The sequence below is a fragment of the Pezoporus flaviventris genome, unplaced genomic scaffold (assembly GCF_033815535.1).
Source record: "Pezoporus flaviventris isolate CSIRO_AGI_PZ_B2104156 unplaced genomic scaffold, CSIRO_AGI_Pfla_v1 ptg000002l, whole genome shotgun sequence".
Classification (NCBI taxonomy): domain Eukaryota; kingdom Metazoa; phylum Chordata; class Aves; order Psittaciformes; family Psittacidae; genus Pezoporus; species Pezoporus flaviventris.
Genome location: NW_026892550.1, coordinates 88,058,145 through 88,073,471, shown reverse-complemented (window position 1 = coordinate 88,073,471; position 15,327 = coordinate 88,058,145). Strand labels below are relative to the sequence as shown.

General features: G+C 47.2%; 1 protein-coding gene across 4 annotated transcripts in view; it reads left to right on the top strand.

The window, feature by feature from the left end:
- The window catches only part of HIPK2 (homeodomain interacting protein kinase 2), a 137,323-nt gene that overhangs the window by 15,740 nt on the left and 106,256 nt on the right, over window positions 1-15,327 (top strand). The window contains exon 1 of one of the 4 annotated variants that reach the window (XM_061444959.1): window positions 13,363-13,481. The exons of 2 other annotated variants lie outside the window; for them this stretch is intronic. In XM_061444959.1, the coding sequence (XP_061300943.1) occupies window positions 13,409-13,481 (73 nt within the window). In that variant the 5' untranslated portion in view covers window positions 13,363-13,408. Of the gene's footprint in view, window positions 1-13,362; window positions 13,482-15,327 lie in introns of those variants that run through there. One more of the 4 variants, XM_061444956.1, reaches the window with a different exon arrangement.

The following is a 15,327-nucleotide window of genomic DNA, read 5'->3' as shown; positions in this document are numbered from 1 at the left end:
CCCTTTCTTCTGTTCCTGGCAGCCTCTTCTCCTCTTCCGCCCCTTCCCCAACACAGCCCTGTCATGTTCTGTCATGCTTGGTTGAAGATGACCAGCCCACCTGAGGCATTTGTGGCCAAGGAAGTAGCATGCCACATATCGAAAACATGCTCACTTACCATGGGAGCTGAATGCTGGAAAGCACAGGTCATCTTGAGGCTCAGGGCGAGCCCTGGGGGGCCAGCAAGCACACAGGGGAGGAAGAGTGCAGGCATGGTCACATAGGTAGAGTACGCTGTGGTTACCATGAAATGCTTGCTGAAAGTCAGATATTGGAAGTTATTTGGCTAACCGGGGCAAGGGAAGCAGCAGCCTCTCCTGATGTCCTCAGCCCTCCTTCCTTGCTCACTAGAGAGGTAGGGCTGGGTGCAAAGCCAGGAGCTCCCCCTCCCCTGCTCGTGGTATCTGGGTGGACGGGCTGCCTGCGAGGCTGCCTCTGAGGCGCTTGTCCTCTTTTCAGTTTGAGGTGGCAACCCAGCAGTACACAAGAGCTGTGAAATCCAACCCCGTGTTGAGACGGGCTGCACTTAAGCCCCATGTAAGCCTTAATTTGAAGGCTAAAAGGGAACTGAAGGGAACTGAGTGTTGCTGCTGAGTGTCACCCTTTGTGAACTGTGACAGCCTGCCAGGAGGGGAGCCAAGGGGCTGGGCAGCCTCTGCCTTCCCAGCAGGGCCAGGAACCTACAGCTGAACTCCTTGGTCCCAACAGAAGTGTTGGATTTGGTCGGGTTTGAAACTGTAAATGTGTTTAATTGCGGCTGGTGGTTCTGACCTCTGTGGTTTTCACCGGATGCCCACAGAAGTTGTTGCAGTAATTGGCCTGTTCTGCATGCAGCCCAGCTGGTCTCCATACGTCTGGTTACTTGTGTTCATCCCTATAGTCTTGCCGTGGCCTGGTCACTGCTTCTCTTGCGGCTCAGCTTGCGGCTGGTAGCAGATAACACCACCCCTGTGCTGAGCTCCTAAAGGCCATGTACCCACTGCTGTGGGCCTCTGTCATGCCTGGATCCCCTCCTCCCCATGCTTGCTCTCTACACAGGGATCCCTTTTATCTGGTGTCCCTCAGGGGGATGCTGGGCTTCCCGCACTGCTGGAGTGGGTGAGCTGCTCAACGCACAGGTAGTCACAGCAGGCTAAGGCATACCGTTCCTTCCTGTTTCTGTGTCTGTGACTGTGACCCTGGTTTATTTATTGCAGCAACTCTTGTTGCATTCACATGGGGTCACTTCCACGTTGAATGCTTTAATTTCTTCCAGAGTCCTGTCACTGCTTAAAACACATCCGTAGTTTTAGGAAAGCCACAGAGTGTGTAATGCTGTGCCTGGGTTTGGGAGGAGGATTTTGGCAAAGGGCAGATCTGTGTTTGGATCACTTCTGAGGATGGCCCCCAGCACTGTGCCTGCTGTATCACTTTCCCAGCACATGTGTACCTGTGTGCCTGTACAGACCCATGTGTGCAGATGTCCCTAGGAGCATCCTGTGGTGTCCTGCCCACCTTTCTCCCCCCAAATCAGGTCTGTGGGACTTCAGCCAGGACACTGGAGAAAGGATCACTGGTGTTTGTCTACCTTTACAGAAAAACAGGTGGCTTTTAAGCCAAAGCTAAGACTGTCACACATGCTGGAGGGCTGGAAGGTAACTGAATCCTAGGTCTCATTTGCACAAAAACATTGATTCCTGTCATAAGGTGTTTTGCCTTCCCCTGCCTGTACCTTTGTTTCAGAAACATGTAAATTTAGTTTGGATTCCTTTTTTCAAAACACTACAAAATGTGTCTGGGGGTGAGGGACTTCCAAATTACATGTGACATAAAGGGAATAAGGAGGATTTTGGATGCTCAATGCAGTAGGAATCCATGGATGTTTGCCATTTATGCGCTGTTGGTGGGGAACACTGAAGGGACTGAATACACCAGGAGAGCAGTAATGATACTTTCAGCCTCTTACTGGTAGGTCTGCTGCTCAGATCAGACCTCTCGACTTTCTTCTGGCCCAACACATGAGATCCCCCGCACTGAGTCATGTTTCAGGCATGAACCTCAGGTGTAGGGTCATCTGGTGCTTAAATGTCCTGTCATGCAAAGGGGAGTGGGCTCTGTGGCAAGGCTGCTGCAGGAATGGGAGGTGATGCTGGCTGGCTGGCTGGCTCCTTCCAGGGCAGAAACCTGCAAGATGCCCCTGCCTCTCTGAAGAGGCTGTCCCTGGTTTGTCTGGGTACCAGTGAGGCTGTGCCTCCAACACTGTGTTCAGTTCTGGGCCCCTCACTGCAAGAGAGGTGCTGGAACAGGTCCAAAGAAGGGCAACAGGACTGGTGAAGGGTCTGGAGCACAAGTGTGATGAGGAACAGCTGAGGGAACTGGGTTTGTTTAATCTGGAGAAGAGAAGGTTCAGGGGGAGCCTTATCACTCTCTACAGCTAACTAAAAGGAGGTTGTAGCGAGGTGGCTTTGAGTCTCTTTTCCCAAGTAACAAGCGGTGAGACAAGAGGTAACAGCCTCAAGCTGTGCCAAGGGAGGTTTAGACTGGATATTAGGAACAATTTCTTCACTGAGAGGGTGGTCAGCCATTAGCACAGGCTGCCCAGGGCAGTGCTGGAATCGCCATCCCTGGAAGTGTTCAGAAACCATGTAGATGCCCTCAGTGACATGGCTTAGTGGTGGACTTGGCAGCCCTGGGGTAAAGGTTGGACTTGATGATCTCAAAGGTCTTTTCCAACCTAGGTACAGACCTACCCGAGGGTTCATGAGAGGCAGCCATGGTAGCAATTCCCAGATTCACCTGGGGATCAGTAGTGATGGCACACTTATGCTGCTGAAGGCCTTACCCATAGCAAAGATTTTGTTCACATTTATTGGCTGCTTACCAGATCTCAGAATCATTAAAAAGAGCGACAACTGGGCTAAGACAGCCTGCGAGGCTGGGATGAGGCTGGGCAACCCCTCTGTGGCTTCCTCTGAGAATCAGTCACAAGGACCATGGTGGGAGCTCTGCACTGACATGTGTCAGGCTATGTGCCCTTGGTGGTCTGTTTTCAGACCTGCAGTGCAGTGTTTTTCACCTGCACTGTCTCTAGGAGGAAGAAACTAGAGAGTTGGAGGCTTGTCCATACAGAGACTGGCTGCTCTGGCCCTCCTGTTACTGTTGACAGAGGAGAGGGAGAGCTCTGTGTCCTCTCCTGCCTTTCAGCCAGAAGGAATGTATGTGCTTGGGGGCTTCCTGGAATACTGTCTTGCCATGCTGATGGGTTCCATGACACCACTTTTAGCACCTGAGGATAGGTGTGAAAAGGGAGGAGGTAGGAGGAGGTGGAGGTAGTGATGGTGGTGTGAGTTAATACAAAACCCAGTGGGAAGCAGCATCAGGCAGTATTATTTCAGTGGTTTGAGCCAAAACTTTCTCTCTCGCTCTCATTAAATTACAACTAATGCAAGTAGCATTGTGAAGGAGGAATTTGGGAACTGTTGTTCATCATCCAGTTGCTTGTAACGAATGTGCTGCTCAGTGCCATAGCCCATAGCTTAGCTGAGAAGTAATTCACTTGGTATTTGCAGGCATGACATGCATGCCATAGGAATTCCACTGTTAGCATTATTCCAGCATTAGCAAGGGGATATGAAAATAAATTACGAGCTATTGTTTTTCATTATTAAGTCCAGACTTTTCACTCGTCTGTCTTTTTCCCTTCCTCTGTCTGTGGAAGGAGGGGCCTCTCCATTCCTTTCACTTTTGGAGCTGGCAGGTTGTGCCCATCCCAGCTCCCTGTCCTTCTTTCAGACTAGCACCCTTTTGCTGCTTCCTCTGCTTGTCCCCTCCTAGGTTTGGAGATCAGCCACAGCAGTCGTTTAAATTGCTGTAGGATATCACTGCAGAATAGTACAATGTTGGAGAGAACCTCAGCATTTTGTTATGAGTCTACAAGGGGACCAAGTGCTGCTCTTCATGCACTGGCAGGCTCAAGAGTTCAGTGGCAGGTCAGCACTTTGGTACTTTAAGGTCATCCACAAGCCTTAAGCAACTCTTCTACTACTAAAAATGAAAAAAAAAAAAAAGGAAAAGCGAAAGGGAAAGCTCTTGAGTTTGGGATATGCGCAAGCAGAGCCAAGCAGCTTCTGCCGGGACCTGCTGGCAGTGGCCAGTGCTTAAAAGAAGTCCACAGGCACCAGTGGGCTTTCCTCTGTTTCCTGCAGAGCTTTATGCGTGTGAAGGTGTTAAACTTTACAGGGGAGTGATGTAGTTAAAGCTTTATTTATCCCTACTTTCTACTCTGATGAAAGAAGAAAGCATAGCTGTTTCAGAGGCCCCTGTTTCTGAGATCAGTTCATGGGGCTGGTCTAAGCTGGCACAAAAACACCCACCTGTGCAAAAGACTTTGGAGAACCAGGCTTAAATACCCCCGTGAAATCCCTGGACCGAGTCAGTACTAGCACTATACAGGATTCCTGCGCTCTTAATCAACTAACCCAAGCAGTCTTTCATGTCACTGAGTTGCTGCTCACTGCAGCGGCCCCAGCCCAGCCCAGGCCCCAGCGCTGGCAGTTCAGCAGAAGGCCTATTTGAGCTGAAGGCAGATGGCAGGTAGGAGTGTGTGCTGATCCTACTACTATTAACTCTGCCACTCCTCTGCACAGCAAGCTGCTCCCCTTGAACATCAGCAGAACCATTTCCAAAAGCCCCGTGGCCCAGTCTTGTGTGACAGAATAGCTCATTTGTCAGTGAAAAAGATACCTTGGCAAACTTTCGAGTGTAAGCTGTCAGGGGTTACCTCAAGACGCTGGAAGCAGCAGCCATAGGCTTTGAGGAAAGAGCAGCAGCCAGCTCAAGTGTGGCGTTTCCACCTGAGAAGGGGATGTGTGAAAGCCATGGCTTCCCCCCCCCTCCCACCATGTTCTTTATTCATCCTGTCACAGGAGCAGCGTACACACCGGGGTGTTCTGTGGCGTTGCTTTGCACGTAATCACGGTTATGAAACCCAAAGCTGCTGGGTCGCTGTACTTGTCCCGCCCTGCGCCGTGCTGCCAGCACACCTTGGCACACAGTGGCCTGCAGCACGCTGTAGTTATCCTGGTTGGTCTCCTGAAATGTCTCGGGCCAGGTAACTCCATCTCCTCTGCCACTGGCACTCACTGACATGAGTGCACGCACACGTGCAACACAGAGCACCCATAGCGTGTGTGGCTCTCACCAGTACGCTTCAGGGCAATTTCAGTGTTCCACATCTGGGAAGCCAGGAGGCTGTGTCCCTCTATCCAAGCTCCTCCACACAGCCCACTGACATCCTTTCCACTGGGGAGCGATACCTGTGCTCGATTCTTGGATTTTGCATTAGGCATAAATGGGTTGATGGTGACACTGGACGTAAAGCCGCCAACTCGTATTTGCTTGTGATCTAAGGAAGCAATTTCAGTACAGACCTCAAAGGGCAAGTTGCTGTGTGATTAAAAACTGTGCTACCAGCAGAAGCCTTTGACCTTATAGTATGAAAAAGCAGGAAATTAGCAAAGAAGTAAGCTTCTAAGGTGCACAAATGTCCACAAAAAAACCCTATCTTAATAGAAGAGTCAGTTCGTCTACATAAGAGAAGGCTGGGGAAATGACTAATTTGCTTGTTCTATTATACGTTCAGTTTGATTCAGTTGTTCCTTCCTTGATTCAGGCCCCCTCCTTTGCTTTCTGTACCCCCTACCTCGCCTTGGCTTTTTCTGCCTTTTAAGAGAAAGCGGGAGAGGGAGGGTGGAAGGGCTTAGTGAGGAAGGAGTTAAGGGAATGCTCAGTGGGGATTATAAAACAGCCAGGCACTTGGAAACAGTTAAGAAGAGAGAAACAGATCTGCCAGGAGGGAGTGTGGCACTGGAACCGGTGGTTTATTTTCATGCCTCCCTACACAGCGATGGAGCAGGCTCTCCTACAATGGGGACAGAGGTAACAGCAGCAGGAGTGGGGTCACTGCTGGGGTGAGCATGTTAAAGCAAAGGGAATGGAGTTCTCTGGCACCAAATTGGCCAGCCTTCCCACTGATCCTTACTGATGTGCTCTGGTGTGAATGTGGGGCATTCCCATTATGGGTTACGGCTGGCAGCAGGTAGCACTTGCAGTAGCCTGAGGCCAAGGCATCCTCTTTGCATGCCAGACACAGGGGACAGTGGTCTGTGCGCTTTGGGCATCACCCTGGAAAAGGGGACGCAACAAACTCCAGCACGATGCGGAGAGCAAAGTGTGGGCAGGTCTGTGGGCATGCCTATGTGAGCGTGAGTTGCATGCGAGGTCCCCTGTGAGCGTGGCTGTGGGTGGAGATCTTGTGCAAGCCCACCTGGCCAGGAGGAGCCTTCTGTCGTGCTCTGATGAGGCGGCCTTGAGTCACGAGGAGCTGGGTTTTTACTCACCCTGTGTTCGTGCCTCAGAAGCCTGGCGGAGACTTTCTGCATGCTGTGTGAGGTGCCAGGTGCCTTGATGAGGGCAGACACTCTTGGTCCTGGGAAGAAAAGGCTAATACAGGCACATGGAGGCGATGTGACCCGACAGACCAGGTTACTGGCAGGGCTGCGAAGAGAATCGGGGTTGCTTCATGCTTCCTCCATTGTGTTCTTCGCATGCCTGTGCTTGGGGCAGTAGCTAACTGCTTGCCATCCTGAGGGACGCTGCTGCTGTGATGATGGGTGAAGAAGTGACCTGAATGCAGGCCCTGCCATCACCTCCTGGCTCTTCAGCATAAAGTGCCGTGGTGTTTGCAGGCACGTGGCAGTGGGAGCATATGTGGCAGTGACCACAGGGGAGTACTGCACATGTGCCAATGCAGAGACCCATTTTTCTCAGGGAAGAAAACAGATGCAACTGTTGAAGCCAGAGTGTGAGGAGAGAAGGGTTAGTCACTCTCCAAGTGTCTTGGGCTTGTGGAGGAAATAACAGGAGTTTGCTGACTAATGCTGATGATGTTCGAGGAGTAAATGAGAAATACAGAGGGAAAACCCTCTGTTTCTGAATTTGGAAGGGAAAAGAAAAAAGGGAGGGGGGAGGGAGAAGAAAAAAGGAAGATGTACAGAGTTACTAATCAGCCCCCAAAGTCTCTGACCTATATCTCCCTCCCTTCCCTGGAGCCATTCTTGAAATGAAAAATTAATAGAGAACAACCAGGTTTTACCTCCAGGGTACCCTTACAGGCTACCACGTACCGCAGGCTGAGACCAGCGGATAGGACTTTGGTGTCCCTCAGCATGATCCAGAAAGAGGAGTAGTGTCAGTCCAGGGTGTTGTGAGGACATCCAGAGAGCCTGAAAGCGAGAAGGTAATCTCCTCTGTGGGAAAGATGGTCTCTGGCTTCAGGTGGTTGGGAAAAGGATATTGAGCCAACACTCTCGGTTAAAGTAGACCAGTAAAGAAGGATAGTCCTTGAAGTTAGAGTACCGGGGGAAATAGAGGCGAGAAGGGAAAAAAAAAAGTATATCAGGTCATTAGCCCTCTGAGGGGCAAGTTCATTGTGTCTATAGCATACTCCTCCCTCTTTTCCCATTTTTAGTTTTTTAATGAGGAAAGTGAATCCTTATTTAAGAAGCTAAAACCTAGGGTTGTGGGTCAAGAGGTTTCATTTCCCAGTTCTGCTGCTGCACTGCACTTTAAGCTTGAGCAAGTCACTTTACTTTCTTCCGTCTACTTTCAGGGTGTGGACTGTGATATCCTTGGCAAAGCATTTTCAAACATATAAATAAAAGACTACATTTTCCAAGATGACCAAAGCCTGGGCATCACAACAACAGCCGTGTGCAATGCAGGAGGAGGAAGGCTGGTGCTGCGGGGGTCTTCTGCCTGCAGTGGGATAGGCTCTGTGTTCATGTAACACACTTAGGGCTTTGGGTGCTGCTGGATTGATCCTCTCATGTGGCATGGGAGGGATGGGAGCTTGCAGCCATGGAGTGCTTTGTTGTGCTCCTTCAGAGCCTTGCTCCTTACATGTTTGCAATATACCTCTCTTACTGCTATCGTTCGTAGTAAATACCCTCCATAACCCTGAGGGGCCAGAAGCTGAGCCTGTCTCTGCATGGGCTTCTGCCCCTCCAATATTAGGATGCCTTATGCAGCTTGAGAAACTAGGTTATATAGCAGCTTTAATGGGGCTTTTTTCTAGACTCTGATTGACCTGATTCCTCGGACCAGCTGTTTTATTTATTAAGTGAACTCGGAGGAAAAGAATGCATCTCCTGTATAAATCTGATTCATTGTAGAAAATGTTTAAACATTTTGGGGTTTTTTTTGGTTGGTTGGTTGGTTGGGGATTTTTGGGGAGTTTGTTTTTTTTTAATTGATTTGGAGCTCTTCATATTGATTTTGGAAATATTAATTTACACTCTAGGAATGAGGAAGATTTGCCTCTCCATCTAATCCTGTTTCTAGAGAGAGATTTACTTAATGTGCAGTGTAATTTGTCTAATGTGCAACTTTGTAAGTAGAGTGTACCCAGATCCAGTAGGAACAGTGGGTATAATAAGAGAGCACTGTAGTGCAGTGCTGTAAATCCCTCTGTAATTAAAAATACTAAATTAGTCAATGTTAGTGCAGTCAGGAGACATCACTAGCTGAAAAGCAGGGAGGTATGGCAAGAATTTTAGGTGTGGGACAGAGAAACTGGGTCTCTGTTCATCTGTGTGTGCATGTGGTATGTGTCTAGGGGAGGGACAGTTTATAACATCATTTGCCAGGAATACAGCTTGAGTTGCAAAGAGGAATCATTGGGAGTTGTTATCCCAACATTGTCCTTGCATGTTCGCAAGGTGATGGAGGAACCAGTTCTCCTACCAGCTCCCATATTGTCTCACTCTCTTTTACCCCTAAGCCCTGTGTGGTGGTGGACAGTTGCACGGTTGGGTTTTATGCTTATGCAAAAGTGTCTCTAAAAATACTTTATTACTCTGAGAAAGGCTTGGCACAGCAACTGGTTGATTTATTTCCCGCCACCCTGTTGTCTTTTTATCTGTCTATCTTTCCTGGTGTCAACACAGATAAATCACTGCCTGGAATTTTCAGAGGGACCTTTTCTTCAGGGTTTTGTGAATCTCCCTGTAAATAATCAGGGGAAGGATCAGTTTGTACCAATGTAAGATTCATTGTCTCTGAGTACTGTCCATCTGCCAGTTCTATATCCAGCTTATGACCAGTGCTGTCTACAGTGCCTGACACTTACCTTGCTTTCTCTTTCAGAGGGAACAGGATAGACATGCTCTAAGCAAAAGCTGCTATGTGGAATTGAGTAACAAGACTTTGTTGTGCATTAAGATTAACAATAAATCAATCTTGTTTATCTGAACAGAACCAGGATATGAAAGAAAGCTTAAGTTACAGGTTGCATTTAAGTTTGCCTTGGTTCAGTTAGTGTAACATCTGGCCTGTGTGATTTCTTCAACAGTTGGATAATACCACCCAAGAGAAGGAAAAGTGTATTTCATGGGAATGGCCTGCTATGGAGGCCATCCAGCAGCTTCCCCATTTTAAGACCCTCTGTTTGGTTGCTCACACCTTTACCAAACTTAAACTCTCTGGGCAAAAAACTTCCAACCCAGCTACCTGCCTCAGAATGTGTATTTAGAAAATGGCTCTTTAGTACCCCTGTTGACTTTTTTGGTGCATGTTAAATAGAACAAATGTACAAAGAAATAAGACAGCAAACTGCCATCTTAACAACCCAATAAAATTTGCGTGGTATCTATGTCAGAGGCACCACTTCTGCTGTCTCCAAGATCATCAGCCCAAACTTGGCCAAGTTTTAAGCCTTAAAAGTCCCTGTTGTCACCACCTCCTCAGCAGCCAGAAGAAATCTCTGAAAGATTTGGTCCTAAGAGTTTCAATTAGGCATTTAAAATTAGTGGAAGCTTTTCATGTTAATCTCTCTGTGCCTCAATTCCCTGCCCATGACATATGGATAATACAGTGTCTTACTTTATGAGGGCATTGTGAAAATACATTCCTTTCTGTTTGTGAAACATTCAGTTACTCTAATGATGCATACTGTAGGAAAGCCCATGAGTAAATTACTAATTCCGTCTGCAGAGTAGAGTGTGGCAGGTACCTGGTAAACAAGGCTTGGGGCCACACCTCTAACAGTGCAGAGAAGATGAAATAGTGACTGCTTGCTAGGTGAGCTCCGTGTATCCTGCTGTACTGGGTGAGGCCAAGGTCCTGTAGAAAAATAGCCTGTGATTATGTGATTAACAGCTCTGCCACAGTACACAGGCAAGAAAGAGGGATGAAGGAGGGTTGCGCAGGCAGTCACAAAGCTGAGGTTTCCTAAGCCTTGCATTCTTGATTTGCAGCTTTAAATAGCCTTGCTTTCACCTTTTCCTGTTTTCTGCATAGTTTTCTATCATGTGGAGTGGGCATGAGGAATAATAAACAGCCATTGCTCCTGGAAGAAGAAGAGATGGAAAATCGTGGTGTGATCCATCATCGGAGAGGAAAATTCATAGTGAAGCCTTGCATCCAGGCATTGCTTGTAGGAGCATATGTGACACTTGAGATACAGTCAGGAATAGAGGAAAAAGCAAAGAAACTTGTGTCTTTTTTTTTGTTCCCCTTGTGACAACTGTCCGATTTATGCTGTTTATTAATAACAGTGCTGTGTATCATTAAACAGCAATGCCACAAAACAACAGACTTTTAAAGAAGCACAAGATCATCCCATTGCTTTTTGCTGTGGGTCTTGTGGGGAGGCGTTTCCTGGTCTTACCCTGGGTACTCGCAGTTCTGTATGCTCCCTCTCCTGGGTCCTGCCTCATGGGACATGCACAAGAATGTCATGCTTTAATCTTGGGAAAATGATCCAGCCACAACTCACAGACAGAATCACCCCCAAACCCCTCTGCTTTTGTTAACTTATATTTTGCTTTTCTACCCATATGTGTTTCCTCACATAGAAGGAAGTAGCGTTGCCTGAAGCCTATTACTAGTTCAGAGTTCTATGTGGGCAGTAGCTGGGGGAGGAGGAGGCTCTGATTGAAGGTTTGAAGTAAAAATCATGATCATGCCACCAATGAGCAAGCTACTGGGTGACTTCAGGAGAAGTTTGCCCATGTCACAGTAGTATCGGCTGTTTCTTCTGCACTAAGTTAGGATGGGAGTAAGCTGGTCACTCTGATGATGCAGAGGAGTTTGGAGTAGAGAGCAAAGAGCTATGAGATGCAAGAATATTGCATAGATACACCGACTTTAAAGGGTTACAGTTCAGCAGGGGAAGGAACGCGCTCACTGAGTTGTACAAGTTGAGGAAAGTTGCACATTCTGTGCCTACATTGTGAGTCAAGCCAGGATGCACATTTTCGTCAAATCCCTAAACCCTGTGCACAAGAGCCTCTTCTTGATGTGGTTTTCATAATTGATGTTTGGCTATTTCACAGTTGCTTTTCCCCATGGAGCTTCTCTTAAAAATGCCCTATATTTCTTCTTAATTTTGACTGTGCATGGCAAGTTTATATTTCAGAAAATATATTCAAGCATCACTTTTTGTAAATCTAGGATGCCATTAGGGTACTTCGGGGAGGGAACAGCTTATTATTTGTGGTGTCCCCTGAGAAGCTGATAACTGAAGTCCTAGCAGTATTTCCCCTTCTGCATGTGAATTTTCAGAAGGGTTTGTCAAGACAAACATTGGTCTGTCTTGACCAATTGCAATTGCAATTGCCTGGTTATTGCAGTTGTTCAAGCATTAGACAGTTTAGCAGGCAACGAAGTTTCTCTTTCTCTTTCTTTTGCTTTTTTGTTTCTTTTTCTTTTAATAGCAAATGCCTTTCACATTCCCTGCTGTTCACTCCTCTGAAAGGAGGCGTGCCTTTTAGCTGGCAGCTTGCAGTGTGTAACCGTGAGCTGAAATCTCTCAGCCCTGGTGAAACCCTGGAGAAGATGCTGGGGCATAACTGGTGATTCTGCTCCAGCTGAGGGCCCTGTGAGGGAGGAATGAGGGGACCATAGTCCCTAGGTCTTCCTTCATGCAATGTGTACCTGCACACAGCGGCAACCACTGATACAGGTCTTTGGTCACCTCCAGGTTGTACCTATGCTTAGTGTGGATCACCACCAGTGTCCCGTCTCCCATAACCCTGGTGAGGGAAAGACGGAGTTGCTCTGGAGAAGGGATTTTGGAGGAAAGGGGGGCTTGTCTTCTCTGAAAGACTGCGCCGAGCAGTGCGAGCAAAGAGCTCAGACACGGTCAATTTGGGGGTTCACTGTGACACATCAGCCTGTTGTCAGAGCCTCTGGTGTTTCACACCCAGACTGCTGGGTGTTGGCTTTGTCACAGTGTGCTGCTTTCTAAATAACCTTTACTAAGGGGTGGAAAATGTCTTAACCCATGAAGTGCCCACATCCTCTTTTCCGCTTCCCTCCACATTGCTCCTGGGGTGCTACAGCTTGAAGAAGTCCTGAGTGGCAGAACCAGGGTAATGAAGATAATGCTCCCCTCTGAAGATCTGGTACGTGTTAGGACGTAGGATGTGCTACTCCATTTCTAACCTCTGAAAATGACCTCACTTCCATTTCTGACCTCATGAAAATCTACTCTTTGCCCTTTTGCCTGCCAGACAGCCCTGTTCTGTGTTAGACAGAGCATGTAAGGTGCAGTAGAAAGGATCACCTTTCTTTTCAAAAAAGAGTACAAGGCAGCAGCAGCGGTTGTTTTAATTTGGTCCTGCTCCTGGGTGTAATTATAACCTCTGGGTTTCAGTGTAAAGGTGGAAGGTGATGTGATTGAATGGGGTTAAGTTTGGGTTTGTTTTTTTTCCAAATTGCATTAATACGTGACTTACATGAAAAACAACCATCCTCACACAGGAATGCAGGCAGTATTTGCAAGCTGCCTGTGGATTTATGAAGCGTTTGGAAACACACTGTACATTATTTCCTGAGAGCTGTTTCTTTATGCAGCAGTGGTGTTTGCTTATTTGAGGACGGTGATGAAACATGAAGGTATTAAAAACAAAATTAAAGGAAAGTATAGGAAATGTTTCTTTTGAAAGGTAATAAGGGCCTGATTCTGAAAAAGAAGCAAAATGACAAACCTAGTTGGGACTTTGAAAGATCTGCCTACAGAAAGCTGTGTTTATCATATATTTATTTATACTTCTTTGAGAAAAATCTATGCTATATTTATATATACTTCTATTTTTTCCCCCCTCTTTTCTGTGAAAGCTGCTTACACCAAAACAGAATGTTTGTTTTTGGAATTCTGCTGCTGCTGCTTCTGGTTCTCCAGCTGAAGCCACAATACTCGGTCTGTGACGTCACCACTGGCTACCTAGGCAGCACAGTGTCACGGAATGTTTTCACTCCAGGTGGAGAAAGTGCAGCAGCACACCGACTCTGCCTGAGAGCAGTGTGTGACTATGCATATTGCTAGTTATGGAGAAAAAAAGGAAGGAAGAAAACTTTTCTAGAAGAAAATGCTGGAAAAGGAAAGCTACAGAGTGCCTGAGTAGGTCTTGTGAGAGCATGCAGCTTCTGGGGTGGGCATGGGTGCTGGATATCCACAGGATTTCTTTCGAAATCATCAACAGACCACATACTTAACCATAGAATCATAGAATGGTTTGGGTTGGAAAGGACCTCAAGATCATCTAGTTCCAACTGCCAAACCAGTAGAAAATTACTTTTAAAAGAGGGAGAGTGGGGCAGAGGGGTTTAATTTAGATTCAAGTATGACTCCAATACCTGAACTGTATCCACAAATTTGGTGATTTGCAGAAAACAAGGGAAGATGACTAATGCCCTGATCCTGCTAACGCTTACATGTGTGGTTAGCTTTCAGTGCATGAGTTGTCCCGCTGAAGTCAGTTAAGACAGTTCACGCACTTAAACTGAGACACAGACCCACGTGGTGTGAGGGTCTAGCCTGCTGCCCTAAGGGAACAGTTAAATAAAGATTTTATAGATTTTTTTCTAATGCAGACACTCTCTTGACCTGGAAAAGCTGAAGTCTCTGGCCTGAATCCTCCAGCAAAAGCAAATATACTGGCCTTATGCCTTTCCCCTTTGCTTTTGTCTGTCTGATTCATCTCTTGGGTTACAGGATTGCAGTTGCCGGTTAGAAGGTGAGGCATGTCTGCAGGTTTTTGAAGGACAATGGCTTGGTAGGTGACACAGTGAGATATTAAAGAGCAGGAGGGGAAAGAGAATGGTAAAACCCCATTGGGTGTATTAGAGTGGAATGAGTTAAAAATACATCCAAACTGTAGTATTTAATGACAGGTTAATTGTCAAAATGGTGTGTCCTGGTGGCCTGCAAGCATGGATGGAGTAGTCATCTCATCCACTCTGAAGGCTGCCCAAAGATTAAAGGCAGCGTAGAAACCCCTCAGATGCACCTGTAGCATTATTTCCTTGCTTCAGTCTCATGGCTGTGCCAAAGACTCCAGGAGGACTGTCAGCAGGAAAAGGCGTTGCTGTTTTTCCAGCATAACTTCCCTGCTGATGTGAGAGGAGCTGCACCTCCAGCTGACTTAAGCGCACCAGGGATGTGTTTTCTAATATACCCTGGGCATCCTCTGCATCCACATCTATCGGTGACCGACAGAGCAGCCTTTGCTACAGGTGTTTTCTCTCACTGGCTGCATCCCAGGCAACCCAGGCATCTACTTGGTCAGGGTCCAGGTTCTCAGCAAGAAGAGGCTGCATGTTATTCCTACTTTTTCCTGGCTCCCCACTACAGATGCATTTCTGAAGTGTCACAGTCAGGATGGTATATATTTTTCAGGCAAACCCTGTAGCATAGCTGTACTGGCAGCCTCAGGAGAGTGTCTGTTTATCTACATCTGTGTTTTGGGATGTCTTAGGGTTTTGTTTGTTTGTTTGTTTGTTTTAGCAGGGCTGTACGCTCCTTGTTGCTGTTGTGGCAATCCATATGATTCATGTCTTTTGCATTCTGACAAGTTTATTGTAGCTCATGTGTGCTGAGCTGCACACTGTGGTTGCTGTTCTGCTTGTGATTAGTATCAGGGCAGCCCATGGTGCCAGTGCGGGGTTGTTAGCAGGTGCCAGGACCTGGAGGGAGTGGGAGGGCCACTTAAGCAAGCTGCTTGCGTTGGCTTTAGGAAGTGGAGAGGACATGAGAATGCTTGCTTGGGCTTTATTTTATAAAACTCCTCCAGGAATATCACGTTCCTTGAAGCAGGCAGAGCATAAAGCAGGAAGGTCAATTTTGGGATCTACTGGTACTGCCAAAATCCAGTTTCATATTTATTTTCTGCCTCTGCAGAGCATGGAGTAAGTTACCATTTTATTTGAACAACTTGGAGTCTCTGTCCCTGAGTCTTTAAAACTGA